At 40.6% G+C, this 16920-nt stretch overlaps 1 protein-coding gene across 3 annotated transcripts in view; it reads right to left on the bottom strand.

Annotated features, from left to right (window-relative positions):
* The window catches only part of FMN1 (formin 1), a 411489-nt gene that overhangs the window by 32701 nt on the left and 361868 nt on the right, over positions 1-16920 (bottom strand). For all 3 annotated transcript variants that reach the window (XM_060096555.1, XM_060096556.1, XM_060096557.1), the window contains 2 exons: positions 6930-6981; positions 1893-2042 (listed from right to left, as the gene is read on the bottom strand). In XM_060096555.1, the coding sequence (XP_059952538.1) occupies positions 1893-2042; positions 6930-6981 (202 nt within the window). The remainder of the gene's footprint in view (positions 1-1892; positions 2043-6929; positions 6982-16920) is intronic.

The following is a 16920-nucleotide window of genomic DNA, read 5'->3' as shown; positions in this document are numbered from 1 at the left end:
TAAAGGTGTTAGTTTACAGAGTGTGAAGTGGGCAATTCACCAGCTATACCCAGGAAGCAGCACAGTAAGTGCCCATCACTAGGAATCAGAGAACAGGTCATTCTGAAGGGTGGTTGGAACCACCGCAGGCCCACAATGAGTGTGGTCTAACTTCTGGGATAGGGAAAAACTCCTCCATTCAGAATACGGTTCAGGATTTCAACAGAAGATTATTCAAATGAAAAGCAATTCGTTACCGTCTCTGTTGGTTTTTTGGGACCATTTTTAGGGCTCCAGCAACAAGGACAGATTCACTGAGGGCTAGGATCAAAATCTCAGGTGTGAAATCTTTAGCAAAGGCTGGACATTCAGGGCCCTCTGAGGGGCTCCCTGGCCTTCGGGTGTGGACGTGGAGAGCTGACTGGCCAGCTGCTACCTTGTTAGAGAGAGAGGAACTTGGCTCTGTCACTTTTCCTCTGAGGCTCACAAAACACAGAATGTATTCCACAGAAGCTTATTTTAGCTTAAAGGACTAAACAAGAGATCGCAGGGTGAGAACAATGAGTGGGATGTCAAGATTTTTAGGGTTTTTTTTTTTTCATGTTATTATCAACAATCTATTTTCTTAACAATGTCACTTAACTTTTCTCTGCTTCATTTTATCCCTATAATGGATATACTCAGTTTAATTCCCAAGTTCCAAAAGAATTAATGGTGGGAAGATGTGTTGATAAATATTTTTAAAGCTCTCTGACTTCCTTAGAAAGAAAGCAGGCTTGTGAAAAAATTCCCTGAGAAAATATTTAGAGATTCAGTAAGACTCAGTCAAGAAATCTCCAAATTATGAGCCCTTTAAAGTAGCTTTTTAAGGTAAAACATATTAGTGTACTGCGTGTGTGTGTGTCTGTGTGGATATATTATGTGCACACCGTTTCTCTGATTACAAAGTAAAGAGCAAGCATAACTGAATTTTGGAATTTCAGGTTCTCAATGTTTAGTGAGATATAGATGCTACAATTAAACCACTTCCCTTCATTTGCAGAATTTGTCCCCGACTCCACTTTGAATGACACTGTCATACATCTGTTCTGCAGGAGAAGTAGCAAGACCTGTTTGAAGTTGAAATCCATGACACCCTTTGTAGAACAGTGGCAACCTGATCAAAACACCGATCAAGCAGAAATGCTTTTGTGTTCTGATCAACAGAGCCAAATTCAGTCTCTCTCTAAGGAGAACGCATGCGCGCACGCACACACTCACTCACTCTCTCTCTCTCTCTCTCTCTCTCTCTCTCTCTCTCTCTCTCTCTCTCCCTCTCTCTCCCCCCCCCCCGCTATGTTCAGGGCCGAGGTTTTCCTTCTACCCCCAACTAATAAAATCAGGAGGCTGCAATGAGGCGAGCGGCACGCAGTTTGATGTCCTCAGCAGGATACGGGGAGTCAGAAGTGGCGCTGTAAATCCAGAGCGGGGCTTCAACACCGTGTTAAGTGTGGCCCGACTCTCAGAGATTTCCCTTTGATGCAAGTTCAGTATATTAATGGGAAAAGCATTCACTTTTATTTGTCTGTACTGTCTGCGACAGCAAGGCTGCCTCATTTAGCCTGGGCCAACATGAAAATACACAGAAAAGCAATCTGCTGCAAATTAGCACAGCTCCCCTTTCATTTACTAGCTAGTAATTGGAAGGGGTTAAGAAAGTGTAATTTATCAGATCACGTGAGTGTATTTGCTTATGCGGACAGCAAGCCTCCCCCGAATTTCCCTATGAACTCTGAGGCAGTAATCCTTCCTCGACATCCACTTGATCTGAAAGGCGATACTGACACGGGTGAGATGCACACACTTCGTTAGGTTTGAGAAGGAGGTTTCCTAGACCCCCGAATGGGGTGTTAATCAATCTATTAGAGCCTTACCTTTCTTTAGATATGTTTTTACTCTCCCGTTTCCAAATTGTCTTGAAGTCACTGCAGAACTCATACCACACCATAAACACGTAGTTGGGTGTGATCTCCTTCTCACCAGACTTTGGCTTCATCCCAAAATATCCTACTGTTGTTTCAAAACTGCAAAAGTAGAGAAGAAAAACAGTGAGGTAGAGGGTGAGAGGCTGTCAACGCTAATACCCATTAGGGGAGGAGAGGGGACACCAGGAGAGTTTCTCCCACACACTTCTCTTCTCTAGCACAGAAGCCCAGGCTTGAGTCACTGCAGCTTATCCTAAGCCTCAGTAAGACCTACGTGTTCAAGCCAATTATCTAAGAAATTTAACATGATTGGGGATACTCCTGGGCACATCTTATCTGTATAAAACCAGCATGTATAATTCCAGGGTGTATGTAGGTAAAACTTTTGGGGTTTGTTCTTCATCTCAAATCCATGTCATTTACCTGCTCTTTGTGTTAGGTTGAATGATTACATGGAACACTAATGACATGTTGGTTCTGTATCACCAGCAGTGGACAGTTAGAGAGCCCACGGGGAATCATCAGTCTGTTGACTGCTCCACAGAAAATCAAGATACTGCTCTATCCTTATTCTGGCATCTTCTGGCTTTATAATCTTGGGTCAATCATTCAACACTGGGCTCTCAGTATTTTCAAGGGTAAAATAAGAGACTTAGACCAAATGATGTTTAAGAAAGCTACATTTTAAAGCTTGATGTGATACAGGAGTACAAACCATCAATGTACAAAAATACATATAATTGAAGCTATAGCAAGGATTGGAGGAAAAACCATTTTTGATCTTAAAAAATGATCTCTAACCCAGTCGGAAAAGAACCCAGGTTTTACAAGGGTGACTCCGAGATAGCACTAAGAACCTCCTGACCTACCCCTTGGAGGTTCATTCCCAGATGACTACCCAGGCCTCCCAAGCAGCCCTTCTTGGAGGCACTAGCTTTGCAGCAATTTATAGCTCTGCCCTCATTCCTTCTCCCCACCCACTCCAAGCCCCACAAGCTCATTTGCCATGAGCAAGAACACTTAAATAAATGGCCCCCTTTTCTAGGGTGTCGGAAACTAATCAAAGCAGGCATGGCTGGCCAGGTTTATTACTCAATGCTCTATCATCTGTTCAGACACAGCGTTGTTTTTTCTTTTTTTTGTGGCCATCCTGAATACTGAGTTTCTAACAGAACGCTATTCAACGGCAATTGTAAAACCCTGAAGCCCCATTACTATTATGGAGCATACTTTCAACTCAGTCTCAGTTATTGGGCACTATGTATCTCATAAGATTTTATCACATTTCACAGATGAACTGTTAATTGATTCCATGGCTATGATTAGGTGAGATCCAAGCTGGAGCTGCAGCTCTGAGTCCCATAAATTCTTTGTGCTTCTGTAAATAATAAATCTGTTTTTAATGCAAATTAAAACTACTGGTCAGGGAATTCTGGCTCCCAGTTATTAAAAGACTAGAAGTGCATAGGTGGAGAAAGGCAATAATTGCAGTAATTTCTTGAGGGACTTCTCTTATAATTCCAAACACACAGATTTTGGAGCAAAACCAGAAAGTAGCAATGTCCACTTTTGCCCAGGCATGACTCCTAATTCTGTGGCAGTCAAAACGCTGAATACACTTTTTATTTCAATCAAAATCAAAATTACATTGATTGTAGCATGGAAATGCGTAAGCAGAGAGTTCTGTAACCTAAAGGAACAGGCCATGAATTTCTTATGGAGTCACGGGCCTTTATAACTGGAAGGGACGGACATGTCAGTCTGTCCAATGTTCCCATCTTACAACTGAGAAAACAGAGACCCAGAAAGATGGAATGACCTTATTCATCGGCAGAGTTGGGTCCCCTGATTCTCCGTGAAGTGCTTTTTCTGCTCTACCCACCCCCTGTTGTTCATACTCACTGACCCAGGCATTTAAGAAATAAAATAGTCATGTTTTGGTCTATTTCCATGTTAGACACCGTTGCCACCTAAGTCATACGTAATGTGCGTTACCCCCAGCAAAGCACATCATTATTCTTCTCTCTTCATTACGTTCACCTTCAACACAGAAACATATTTACTTGTGCAATGAATAGAGAAGAGAAAGTCTTCACTTTTAGTATTCAGAGGAGCAAATTATCTTCCTGATTTCCAGCATGACATAGTGAAGAGCACAGAAACTCTGCTCACTGCTTCAACGCCAACAGTTCCAGCGTTATTTGGAGTGTAGACTGTGAGACCAAGATGTTGCAAGGATGATACAGTTTCAGAGAATGACAGAATTGTTTGGTGGGTTATCACAGAGCTTGAGAAAAGCATGTCATCATCCTGTGGGCCACACTTTTCCCAACTCTGAATTGAATGATGTACTCTCACCACCTCTCCCCCGGGGAGTCTGGGAGGCCCTGCTTGCTAACCCTCAAAGAGTATGAAACCTAAAGGAAATAGTGAATTTCAGCATTCCGCCCCCCCATGTGTTTAAGTGAACCTCTTCAGGAGAACCAAAGCAAACAGAGTTGCAGAGGATGGCCTGGCTTTGGCACTCTGCAAGTTTAACGAAGTCACTCTGAGGATGTGTGCCTTATTGGATTTCAGTGTGATCCCTTTGTTCCAGGAAAAGCCAAAAGCTAGAATATGAACCTACAACTATCTGATAAGGTCTAGACTACGTTCCTCCCCACCCACCCAGTCCCACTCCAAACACAACTCTCTTCCTTTCAAATTTAATTTTGATTCACAGAAGACTGATTATTGAAAACCTTCTGAAATTTGGGCATGAAAACTGCTGTTATTTGACAACAATATTGGAATTTTCTCCAACAGACAAAGGGGCAGTCATGCTGTTTGAAATTTCTGTTTCTCAGCAGATAATTAAAATAGCTTTCAACATTGAAAAGATTTATTTCTCATCATATGTTGTGTTCTATAAAACTTTTCTGCTTTACTCTCAACTGTTCCCTGACTCCTTTTCTCTCTGCTATAATTCCTTGTCTGATTTCTATCTTTTCGATTCAGCTAAACATTTTGAGAGTTCAGCCAATGATTATATCAAAGAGCCCACGGCAAAGGGAACGGTTTTACTTTTGCAGTGTTGAGATGCCAGGGCGGAACATATCCGCTTATTGCCCCTCATGCATGCCTTTAGAAAACTGCTGAGGAAAAGCAAATATTCCTTAGCCTCAGAGTAAATTGTTTCTCTTGAGAATACAACATAAGAATTTCCTAAATCTCACTCGAATGTTGCAACACTGACCACCAACCTCCTTCAAGACTGTAACCAAACAACTGTGGTTTCTACGTTAAAGATGGGATCTAACATATTTCATGTATGACATGAAAGCTAGACTACCTTCACCACAAAGTCACGGAAAACGCTGACAACCGAAATTTATGACCCCCCCTCAGCATAGCTAATGCACAGCAGCAACTTCGGCCCGTCTCACACAGGGCCCCTTTTCCTGAAGCAAGAATCCTGAAGAAGAATTAGAAATTTGACATCCACCTTAGAAAGTGAAATTTTGTTTGGCCTGATACCCATGTGTTGATGGTCCTTTCTATGCATATGGGATACTTCTATAACACAGAACCACCAGCTTTACACACTGACGAAGGGAAGCTTACTACAGGGATAATGTAAGCTCTATAGGGGATAAGGCCAATAAAGGGGCACAACCTAAAAATCTATAAACAGAATCATGTGATTGTCTTGGTTGTCAAAGATTATCATGCAAAGATGGTAATCATGATCAAGAACATGTCTGCCCTTAGAAAGATGCAAGATTTGCCCTCGCCTTGCTTCCTTCTGCATATTTATTCTATTGGCACTTACAGCGGGAAGCAGGGCAAGATGTCAGTATCTGTCAAGACAGAACAGACAGCACTGACTATAGGCTTTCAGTACCCTTGGAAATTGTGGTGAGATGGGAGGAAAAACGTTCATTTCTAGAACTTGTTCACTTGCATTTAATGAACTCCCCTCCTCACACATTTGTAAAGCTCATTTTCCTTTATCTACTGTTTCCTGTCCTTATCTCTTATTTAATTTTCTAGTACTTGTAGAACTGGTCCCAGCAAAATTTACCTCAGTTCTCAGCCCTGAATATGAGAAAGCCTCAGTGTATTCCCCCCTCACCTTTCTAAGAGGGAGGGAGAGCCAAGCTGACTAACCTGGTCAACTGAAAAAAAGAAAGACCCCCATGAGGGATCACAGCCAACGATTACTGGGCTCTACCAGGTGAGGTGGATGGTTCCGCTTGGGTGTCTATTAAGAGAGGGAAGAACGTAGAAGAGGCCTGAGGTAGGTGGGAGGTTGAATAGAAGACCTCTGGGGTCTCTTCCCCTTTTCTGTGCACATAGAGAGGAAAGTCCCTTCTCCCCATTTGTCCCTTGTTTACAATATCCTCCAGGATCTGAGGAAAGACATATGTCTCTTAGGTGTTTGTAATAAATGGTTTAATCTAGTTGTAACACTAAGAAGGATCCCACTGTTCCCAGCATCCATGAAGTGTTTAGGAGCAGAGTAGTGGAGGAGACGCAAACAGGTGGAAATGGTGTCCTGACTCCTGAGGCAGGTGAGTCACTTCTGGATGATTCCCTGCTTCTTGAGGAAAACTATTCCCAAGTCCTATTCCTGGAGCTTTCACTCTAGCTCTCCCTAGACTCTTATTGCTTCTGGATGCAGAGTCTTAGCAGATGGGGTCCAAAGAATGGCTAGTCATTCATTTTGCTAAGTGAGATAAGCCAATCATAAAAGGGAAAAATTCTGTATGATTCTGCTTACATGAGGTACCTTAGAGCAGTCAAAGTCACAGAGGCAGAAAGTAGAATGGTGGTTGCCAGGGGCTGAAGGAAGGAGAGAATGGGGGAGTTACGGTTTAATGAGTACAGAGTTTGCCTTCAGAGAAGATGAAAAAGTTCTGGAGATGGTTGGTGTTGATGGTTTGTGATAATAACAAAAGAATAGCTAGGCAAAGAAAGACTTGGCGCCAATTCAGATCTGCTTACCTTTTCTGTGCATTCTCCAAGTGACTTTCTTCCATTGTATGCTCTTTTTTGGCTGTGAAAGAAATAATTACGGTTAAAATAGTATTTTCTTCCAGCATATCCTTTGTGTAATCTTCTAACTTTGATTATACCCATTCATTATCAAAATAAATCCGAATTCAGGGGTTGGAAGGCCCTACCACGTATCCTGGCAATTGTACTCAATTTGCTACATCCACTACCACAGCTTTCTTGATAACAGCTATAGCTAATGGTGGCCATATAATTCATGGTTCTCTCTGGGATAGTTTTGAAAGGGGGGACTATTACTAATTACTCTGGGCAAAGGCTTAAATTGTAACATTCCTGGCCAGACTGGATCACATGGTCAGCCTAGCTATACCTGGCCTCTTTGGGAGCCTTCGCATGTGCTCAGCACTCCCCCTTTCCCCACAACAACCACTACCACAAAATAAACCCAGTACCACCTGCAGTAGTTCTGCTCAGATTCAAAGGAATTCACTGTAATCCTTGCATACCCTGTCTCTACACCCATGGTCTAGGGAAGCCTATGGTCTCTTTTCTGAGAATGTTTTTAAATGCATTGAAAAAATACTTAAAATTACTAAGGAAATCAATGATGCTGAGGTAGAATTCTGAATTTACAGATTAAGAACCCACACTCCATAGGGACCACAGGGAAACTGGGAGGTTTCATTTGGGGGTGGTTCTTTTACATATTCTTCTCTCGGATCAGAAAATAAACATTGGGGTGCATGTGTCTTTTTGAATTATGGTTTTCTCTGGGTATATGCCCAGTAGTGGGATTGCTGGGTTGTATGGTAGTTCTATTTTTAGTTTTTTAAGGAACCTCCATACTGTTCTCCATAGTGGTTGTATCAATTTACCATTCCCACCAACAGTGCAAGAGGGTTCCCTTTGCTCCACACCCTCTTCAGCATTTATTATTTGTAGATTTTTTGATGATGGCCATTCTGATCAGTGTGAGGTGATACCTCATTGTAGTTTTGATTTCCATTTTTCTAATAATTAGTGATGTTGAGCCTCTTTTCATGTGTTTGTTGGCCACCTGTATGTCTTCTTTGGAGAAATGTCTATTTAGGTCCTCCACCCATTTTTTGATTGGGTTATTTGCTTTTTCGATATTGAGCTGCATGAGCTATTTCGTCAACAGAGGAATGGATAAAGAATACATGGTACATATATATAATGGAATAGTACTCAGCCACTAAAAGGAACGAAATTGGGTCATTTGTAGAGACGTGGATAGACCTAGAGACAGTCATGCAGAGTGAAGTAAGTCAGAAAGATAAAAACAAATATTGTATACCAATGCATATGTATGGAATCTAAAAAAGTTGTATAGGTGATCTCATTTGCAAAGCAGAAATAGAGACACAGATGTAGAGATGGATAACAAGGGGAAAGGTGGGGTGGAATGAATTGGGAGATGGGGATTGACATGTGTACACTATTGATACTATGTATAAAATAGGGAACTAGGGGCTTCCCTGGTGGCGCAGTGGCTGAGAGCCCGCCTGCTGATGCAGGGGACACGGGTTCGTGCCCTGGTCCGGGAAGATCCCACGTGCCGCAGAGCAGCTGGGCCCGTGAGCCATGGCTGCTGAGCCTGCGCGTCCGGAGCCTGTGCTCCGCAATGGGAGAGGCCACAACAGTGAGAGGCCCGCGTACCGGAAAAAAAAAAAAAAAAGGTAACTAGTGAGAACCTACTGTATAGCACAGGGAACTCTACTCAGTGCACTGTGGTGACCTATATGGGAAGGAAATCCAAAAAAGAGGGGATACATGTATACGTACAGCTGATTCACTTTGCTGTACAGTATAAACTAACACAACATTGTAAAGCAACTATACTCCAATAAAAAAAGTAAAAAAAAGATAATACTGTCATATATGATAATACAACTCTTACACAAGACATCTTAAAAATGTCTAGAAAAATCATCAAGTCATAATCTCTATGAGCCTTAAGAGTCCTTTCATTTAGATACCCCATGCTCTTGGGTTGGAAGAATTAATATCATGAAAATGGCCATACTACCCAAAGCAATCTACAGATTTAATGTGACCCCTATCAAACTACCCATGACATTTTTCACAGAATTAGAATAAATAATCCTAAAATTTCTATGGAATCATAAAAGACCCAAAATTGCCAAAGTAATCCTGAGGAAAAAGAACAAAGCAAGAGGCATAACCCTCCCAGACTTCAGACAATACTACAAAGCTACAGTAATTGAAACAGCATGGTATTGGCACAAAAACAGACATATAGATCAATGAAAAAGAATAGAGTCCAGAAATAAACCCACACACCTATGGTCAAATAGTCTTTGACAAAGGAGACAAGGATATACAATGGGAAAAAGTCTCTTCAGCAAGTGGTATTGGGAAAGCTGGACAGCCACATGCAAATCAATGAACTTAGAACACACCCTCACACTATACACAAAAATAAACTCAAAATGGCTTAAAGACTTAAATATAAGACATGATACCATAAAACTCCTAGAAGAGAACATAGGCAAAACATTCCCTGACATAAATTGTACCAATGTTTTCTTAGGTCAGTCTCCCAAGGCAATAGAAATAAAAGCAAAAATGAACAAATGGGACCAAGTCAAACTTACAAGCTTTTGCAAAGTGAAGGAAACCATAAACAAAATGAAAAGACAACCTACAGAATGGGAGAAAATACTTGCAAAAGATGTGATCAACAAGGGCTTAATTTCCAAAATATACAAACAGCTCATACAACTCAACAACAAAAAAACAAGTAACCTAATCGAAAAATGGGCAGAAGACCTAAATAGACATTTCTCCAAAGAAGACATACAGATGGCCAACAGGCACATAAAAGATAAAAACTACAATGAGATCAAAGATCAAAACTACCTCACACCAGTCAGAATGGCCATCACTAAAAAGTATACAAATAACAAATACTAGAGAGGGTGTGGAGAAAAGGGAAGCCTCCTACACTGTTGGTGGGAATGTAAGTTGGTGCAGCTATTATGAAAAACAGTATGGAGGTTCCTCAAAAAACTAAAAATAGAGTTGCCATATTATCCAGCAATCCCACTCCTGGGCATATATCTGGACAAAACTATAATTCAAAAAGATACATGCAACCCCAATGTTCATTGCAGCACTATTCACAGTAGCCAGCACATGGAAATAACCTAAATATCCATCAACAGATGAATGGATAAAGAAGATATGGTACATGTATACAATGGAATATTACTCAGCCGTAAAAAGGAATGAAATAATGCCATTTGCAGCAACATGGATGGACCTAGAGATTATCATACTAAGTGAAGTAAGAAAGAGAAAGACAAACACCATATGATATCACATGTGGAATCTAAAATATGACACAAATGAACTTATCTATGAAACAGAAACAGACTCACCGACATAAAGAACAGACATGTGGTTGCCAAGGGGGAAGGGGTATGGAGGAGGGATGGAGGGGGAGTTTGGGATTAGCAGATGCAAACTAGTATATATATAATGGATAAATAACAAGGTCCTCCTATATAGCACACAGAACTATATTCAATATCCTGTGATAAACGTAATGGAAAAGAATATTAAAAAATAAAAAAGAACGTAGGGGAAAAAGCCTGGGCCCGTCTTAAGAGGCAAGAGACCATTGTTTCGGGGTGCACGAGGAGAGGGGACTCAGAGCACTGCCTAAACGCGCTCCAGAGATGAGCGCAAGCCACGGCTATCAGCGCGGATACCAGAGACGGGCATGAAATGCTAAGGCTGCTGCTGCAGCCACCAAGAAGCCTGTGTGCAAGCACAGGTCACTACCCACACCTCCCCTCCTGGGAGCCTGTGCAGCTTGCCACTGCCAGGGTCCCGTGATCCAGGGACAACTTCCCTGGGAGAACACACAGCATGCCTCAGGCTGTTGCAACGTCGTGTTGGCCTCTGCTGCAGCAGGCTGGCCCTGCATTCTATAACCCTCCCTTCCCGCCCCCCCCCCCCCCCCCGCCTGAGTGAGCCAGAGTTCCCTAATCAGCTGCTACTTTAATAACCCCGTCCTGTCTGAGCGAAGAACAGACGCCCTCAGGCAACCTACACGCAGAGGCGGGGCCAAATCCAAAGCTGAACCCCAGGAGCTGTGTGAAAAAAGAAGAGAAAGGTAAATCTCTCCCAGCAGCCTCAGGAGCAGCATATTTAATCTCCACAATCAACTTGATGTACCCTGCATCTGTGGAATACCTGAATAGACAACGAATCATCCCATAATTGAGACGGTGAACATTGGGAACAACAATATGTATTTTTTTTTCCTTTTTCTCTTTTTTTGAGTATGTATGTGTATGCTGCTTTGTGTCATTTTGTCTGTATAGCTTTGCTTTTACCATTTGTCCTAGGGTTCTGTCTGTCTGCTTTTTTTTTAGTATAGTTTTTAGCACTTGTTATCATTGGTGGATTTGTTTTTTGGTTTGGTTGCTCTCCTCTTTCTTTTCTTTTTTAATTACTTAAAAATCTTTTAATATGTTTAATAATTATTTTTTATTTTAATAACTTTATTTTATTTTTCCTTCCTCCCTCCCTCCCTCCCTTCCTTCCTTTTTTCTCCCTTTTCCTCTGAGCCGTGTGGCTGACGGGTCTTGGTACTCCGGGGGGTGTCAGGCCTGTCCATCTGAGGTGGGAGAGCCAAGTTCAGGACATTGGTCCACCAGATATCTCCTGGCTCCATGTAATATCAAATGGTGAAAACTCTCCCAGAGATCTCCATCTCAATGCTAAGACCCAGCTCCACTCAACGAGGAGCAAGCTACAGTGCTGGACACCCTATGCCAAACAACTAGCAAGACAGGAACACAACCCCACCCATTAGCAGAGATGTTGCCTAAAATCATAATGAAGTCACAGACACCCCAAAACACACCACCAGACACAGCCCTGCCCACCAGAAAGACAAGATCCAGCCTCATCCACCAGAACACAGGTACTAGTCCACTCCACCAGGAAGCCTTACACAACCCACTGAACCAACCTTACCCACTGGGAGCAGACACCAAAAACAATGGGAACGATGAACCTGCAGCCTGCGAAAAGGAGATGCCAAACACAGTAAGTTAAGCAAACTGAGAGGACAGAGAACACACAGCAGATGAAGGAGAAAGGTAAAAACCCACCGGAACAAACAAATGAAGAGGAAATAGGCAGTCTACCTGGAAAAGAATTCAGAGTAATGACAGTAAAGATGATCCAAAATCTTGGAAATAGAATGGAGAAAATACAAGAAACGTTTAACAAGGGCCTAGAAGAATGAAAGAGCAAACAAACAATGATGAACAACACAATAAATGAAATTAAAAATTCTCTAGAAGGAATCAATAGCAGAATAACTGAGGCAGAAGAATGGATAAGTGACCTGGAAGATAAAATAGTGGAAATAACTACTGCAGAGCAGAATAAAGAAAAAAGAATGAAAAGAATTGAGGACAGTCTCAGAGACCTCTGGGACAACATTAAACACACCAACGTTTGAATTATCGGGGTGCCAGAAGAAGAAGAGAAAAAGAAAGGGACTGAGAAAATATTTGAAGAGATTATAGTTGAAAACTTCACTGATATGGGAAAGGAAATAGTTAATCAAGTCCAGGAAGTGCAGAGAGTCCCATACAGGATAAATCCAAGAAGAAACATGCCAAGACACATATTAATCAAATTATCAAAAATTAAATACAAAGAAAACATATTAAAAACAGCAAGGGAAAAACAACAAATAACATACATGGGAATCCCCATAAGGTTAACAGCTGATCTTTCAGCAGAAACTCTGCAAGCCAGAAGGGACTGGCAGGACATATTTAAAGTGATGAAAGGGGAAAACCTACAATCAAGAATCAGATTTGATGGAGAAATTAAAACCTTTACAGACAAGCAAAAGCTAAGAGAACTCAGCACCACCAAACCAGCTTTACAACAAATGCTAAAGGAACTCCTCTAGGCAGGAAACAAAAGAGAAGGAAAAGACCTATAATAACAAACCCAAAACAATTAAGAAAATGGTAATAGGAACATAGATATTGATAATTCCCTTAAATGTAAATGGATTAAATGCTCCAACCAAAAGACATAGACTGGCTGAATGGATAAAAAAAACAAGACCCATATATATGCTGTCTACAAGAGACCCACTACAGACCTAGGGACACATACAGACTGAAAGTGAGGGGATGGAAAAAGATATTCCATGCAAATGGAAATCAAAAGAAAGCTGGGGGCTTCCCTGGTGGTGCAGTGGTTGAGAGTCCGCCTGCCGATGCAGGAGACATGAGTTCGTGCCCCGCTCCGGGAAGATCCCACATGCCGCGGAGCGGCTGGGCCCATGAGCCATGGCTGCTGAGCCTGCAGGTCTGGAGCCTGTGCTCCGCAACGGGAGAGGCCACAACAGTGAGAGGCCCACGTACCGCAAAAAAAAAAAAAAAAAAAAAAGAAAGACGTTAAAGACTATTACAAGAGACAAAGAAGGACACTACATAATGATCAAGGGATCAGTGCAAGAAGAAGATACAACAATTGTAAATATTTATGCACCCAGCGTAGGAGCACCTGGATACATAAGGCAAATACTAACAGCCATAAACGGGGGAATCGACAGTAACACAGTCACAGTAGGGGACTTTAACCCCCACTTTCACCAATGGATAGATCATCCAAAATGAAAATAAATAAGAAAACACAAGCTTTAAATGATACATTAAACAAGATGGACTTAATTGATATTTACTGGACATTCCATCCAAAAAGAACAGAATACACTTTCTTCTCAAGTGCTCATGGAACATTCTCCAGGATAAATCATATCTTGGGTCACAAATCAAGCCTTGGTAAATTTAAGAAAATGTGAAATTGATTCAAGTATTTTTTTTTTGACCACAATGCTATGAGACTAGATATCAGTTATAGGAAAACAAATCTGTAAAATATACAAACACATGGAGGCTGAACAATACATTACTAAATAACCAAGAGATCACTGAAGAAATCAAAGAGGAAATTAAAAAATACCTAGAGACAAATGACAATGAAAACAACAACCCAAAATCTATGGGATGCAGCAAAAGCAGTTCTAAGAGGGAAGTTTATAGCAATACAATCCTACCTCAAGAAACAAGAAATATCTCAAATAAACAACTTAACCTTACACCTAAAGCAATTAGAGAAAGAAGAACAAAATCCCCCCAAACTTCACAGAAGGAAAGAAATCATAAAGATTGGATCAGAAAAAAATGAAAAAGAAATGAAGGAAACAATAGCAAAGACCAATAAAACTAAAAGCTGGTTCTGTGAGAAGATAAACAAAACTGATAAACCATTAGCCAGACTCATCAAGAAAAAAAGGGAGAAGACTCAAATCATTAGAATTAGAAATGAAAAAGGAGAAGTAACAAGTGACACTGCAGAAATACAAAGGATCATGAGAGATTACTATAAGCAACTACATGTCAATAAAATAGACAACTGGGAAGAAATGAACATATTCTTAGAAAAGCACAACCTTCTGAGACTGAACCAGGAAGAAATAGAAAATATAAACAGACCAATCACAAGCAATGAAATTGAGACTGCAATTAAAAATCTTCCAACAAGCCAAAGCCCAGGACCAGATGGCTTCACAGGCGAATTCTATCAAGCATTTAGAGAAGAGCTAACACCTATCCTTCTCAAACTCTTCCAAAATATAGCAGAGGGAGGATCACTCCCAAACTCATTCTACAAGGCCACTATCACCCTGATACCAAAACCTGACAAAGATGTCACAAAGAAAGAAAACTACAGGCCAATATCACTGATGAACATAGATGCAAAAATCCTCAACAAAATACTAGCAAACAGAATCCAACAGCACAGTAAAAGGATCATACACCATGATCAAGTGGGGTTTATCCCAGGAATGCAAGGATTCTTCAATATACGCAAATCAATCAATGTGATACACCATATTAACAAACTGAAGGGTAAAAACCATATGATCATCTCTGTTAACAGATGCAGGAAAAGCTGTTGACAAAATTCAACACCGATTTATGATAAAAGCCCTCCAGAAAGTAGGCATAGAGGGAACTTAACTCAACATAATAAAGGTCATATATGACAAACCCACAGACAACATCATTCTCAATGGTGGAAAACTGAAACCATTTCCACTAAGATCAGGAAAAAGACAAGGTTGCCCACTCTCACCACTATTATTCCACATAGTTTTGGAAGTTTTAGCCATAGCAATCAGAGAAGAAAAAGAAATAAAAAGAATCAAAATAGGAAAAGAAGAAGTAAAACTGTTACTGTTTGCAAATGACATGATACTACACATAGATAATCCTAAGGATGCCACCAGAAAACTAGTAGAGCTAATCAATGAATTTGGTAAAGTAGCAGGATCCAAAATTAGCAGAACATAGCAGAACATATAACAGAAAACTATAAGACACTGATGAAAGAAATTAAAGATGATACAAACAGGTGGAGAGATACACCATGTTCTTTGATTGGAAGAATCAACCCTGTGAAAATGACTATACTGCCCAAAGCAATCTACAGATTCAGTGCAATCCCTATCAAACTACCAATGGCATTTTTCACAGAACTAGAACAAAAAATTTCACAATTTGTATGGAAACACTAAAGACTCTGAATAGCCAAGGCAATCCTGAGAAAGAAAAACGGAGCTGGAGGAATCAGGCTCCCTGACTTCAGACTATACTACAAAGCTACTACAAAGTAATCAAGACAGTATGGTAGTGGCATAAAAACAGAAATATAGATCAGTGGAACAGGATAGAAAGCCCAGAGAGAAACCCACACACATATGGTCACCTTATTTTTGATAAATGAGGCAAGCATATACAATGAAGACAGCCTCTTCCATAAGTGGTGCTGGAAAAACTGGACAGCTACATGTAAAAGAATGAAATTAGAACACTCCCTAACAACATACACAAAAATAAACTCAAAATGGATTGAAGACCTAAACGTATGGCCAGACACTATCAGACTCTTAGAGGAAAGCATAGGCAGAACACTCTATGACATAAATCACAGCAAGATCCTTTTTGATCCACCTCCTAGAGAAGTGGAAATAAAAACAAAAATAAACAAATGGGATCTAATGAAACTGAAAGGCTTTTGCACAGCAAAGGAAACCATAAACAAGATGAAAAGACAACCCTCAGAATGGGAGAAAATATTTTCAAATGAAGCAACTGACAAAGGATTAATCTCCAAAATTTACAAGCAGCTCATGCAGCTCAATATCAAAAAAACAAACAACCCAATCTAAAAATGGGCAGAAGATCTAAATAGACATTTCTCCAAAGAAGATATACAGTTGCCAACAAACACATGAAAGGATGCTCAATATCAAAATCATTAGAGAAATGCAAATCAAAAGAACAATGAGGTATCACCTCACACCACTCAGAATGGCCATCGTCAAATATCTACAAACAATGAATGCTGGAGAGGGTGTGGAGAAAAGGAAACCCTGTTGGTGGGAATGTAAAGTGATACAGCCACTATGGAGAACAGTATGGAGGTTCCTTAAAAAAACTAAAAATAGAACTACCATACGACCCAGCTATCCCACTCTTTGGCATATACCCTGAGAAAACCATAATTCAAAAAGAGTCATGTACCACAATGTTCATTGCAGCTCTATTTACAATAGCCAGGACATGGAAGCAACCTAAGTATCCATCAACAGATGAATGGGTAAAGAAGATGTGGCACATATATACAATGGAATATTATTCAGCCATAAAAGAAATGAAATTGAGTTATTTGTAGTGAGGTGGATGGACCTAGAGTCTGTCATACAGAGTGAAGTAAGTCAGAAAGAGAAAAACAAATACAGTATGCTAACACATATCTATGGAATCTAAAAAAAATGGTTCTGAAGAACCTAGGGGCAGGACAGGAATAAAGATGCAGACGT

Source organism: Mesoplodon densirostris, chromosome 4 (genome assembly GCF_025265405.1).
Source record: "Mesoplodon densirostris isolate mMesDen1 chromosome 4, mMesDen1 primary haplotype, whole genome shotgun sequence".
NCBI lineage: Eukaryota > Metazoa > Chordata > Mammalia > Artiodactyla > Ziphiidae > Mesoplodon > Mesoplodon densirostris.
Note: the sequence above shows the minus strand (reverse complement) of the source record. Positions and strands in the feature narration are given on the sequence as shown.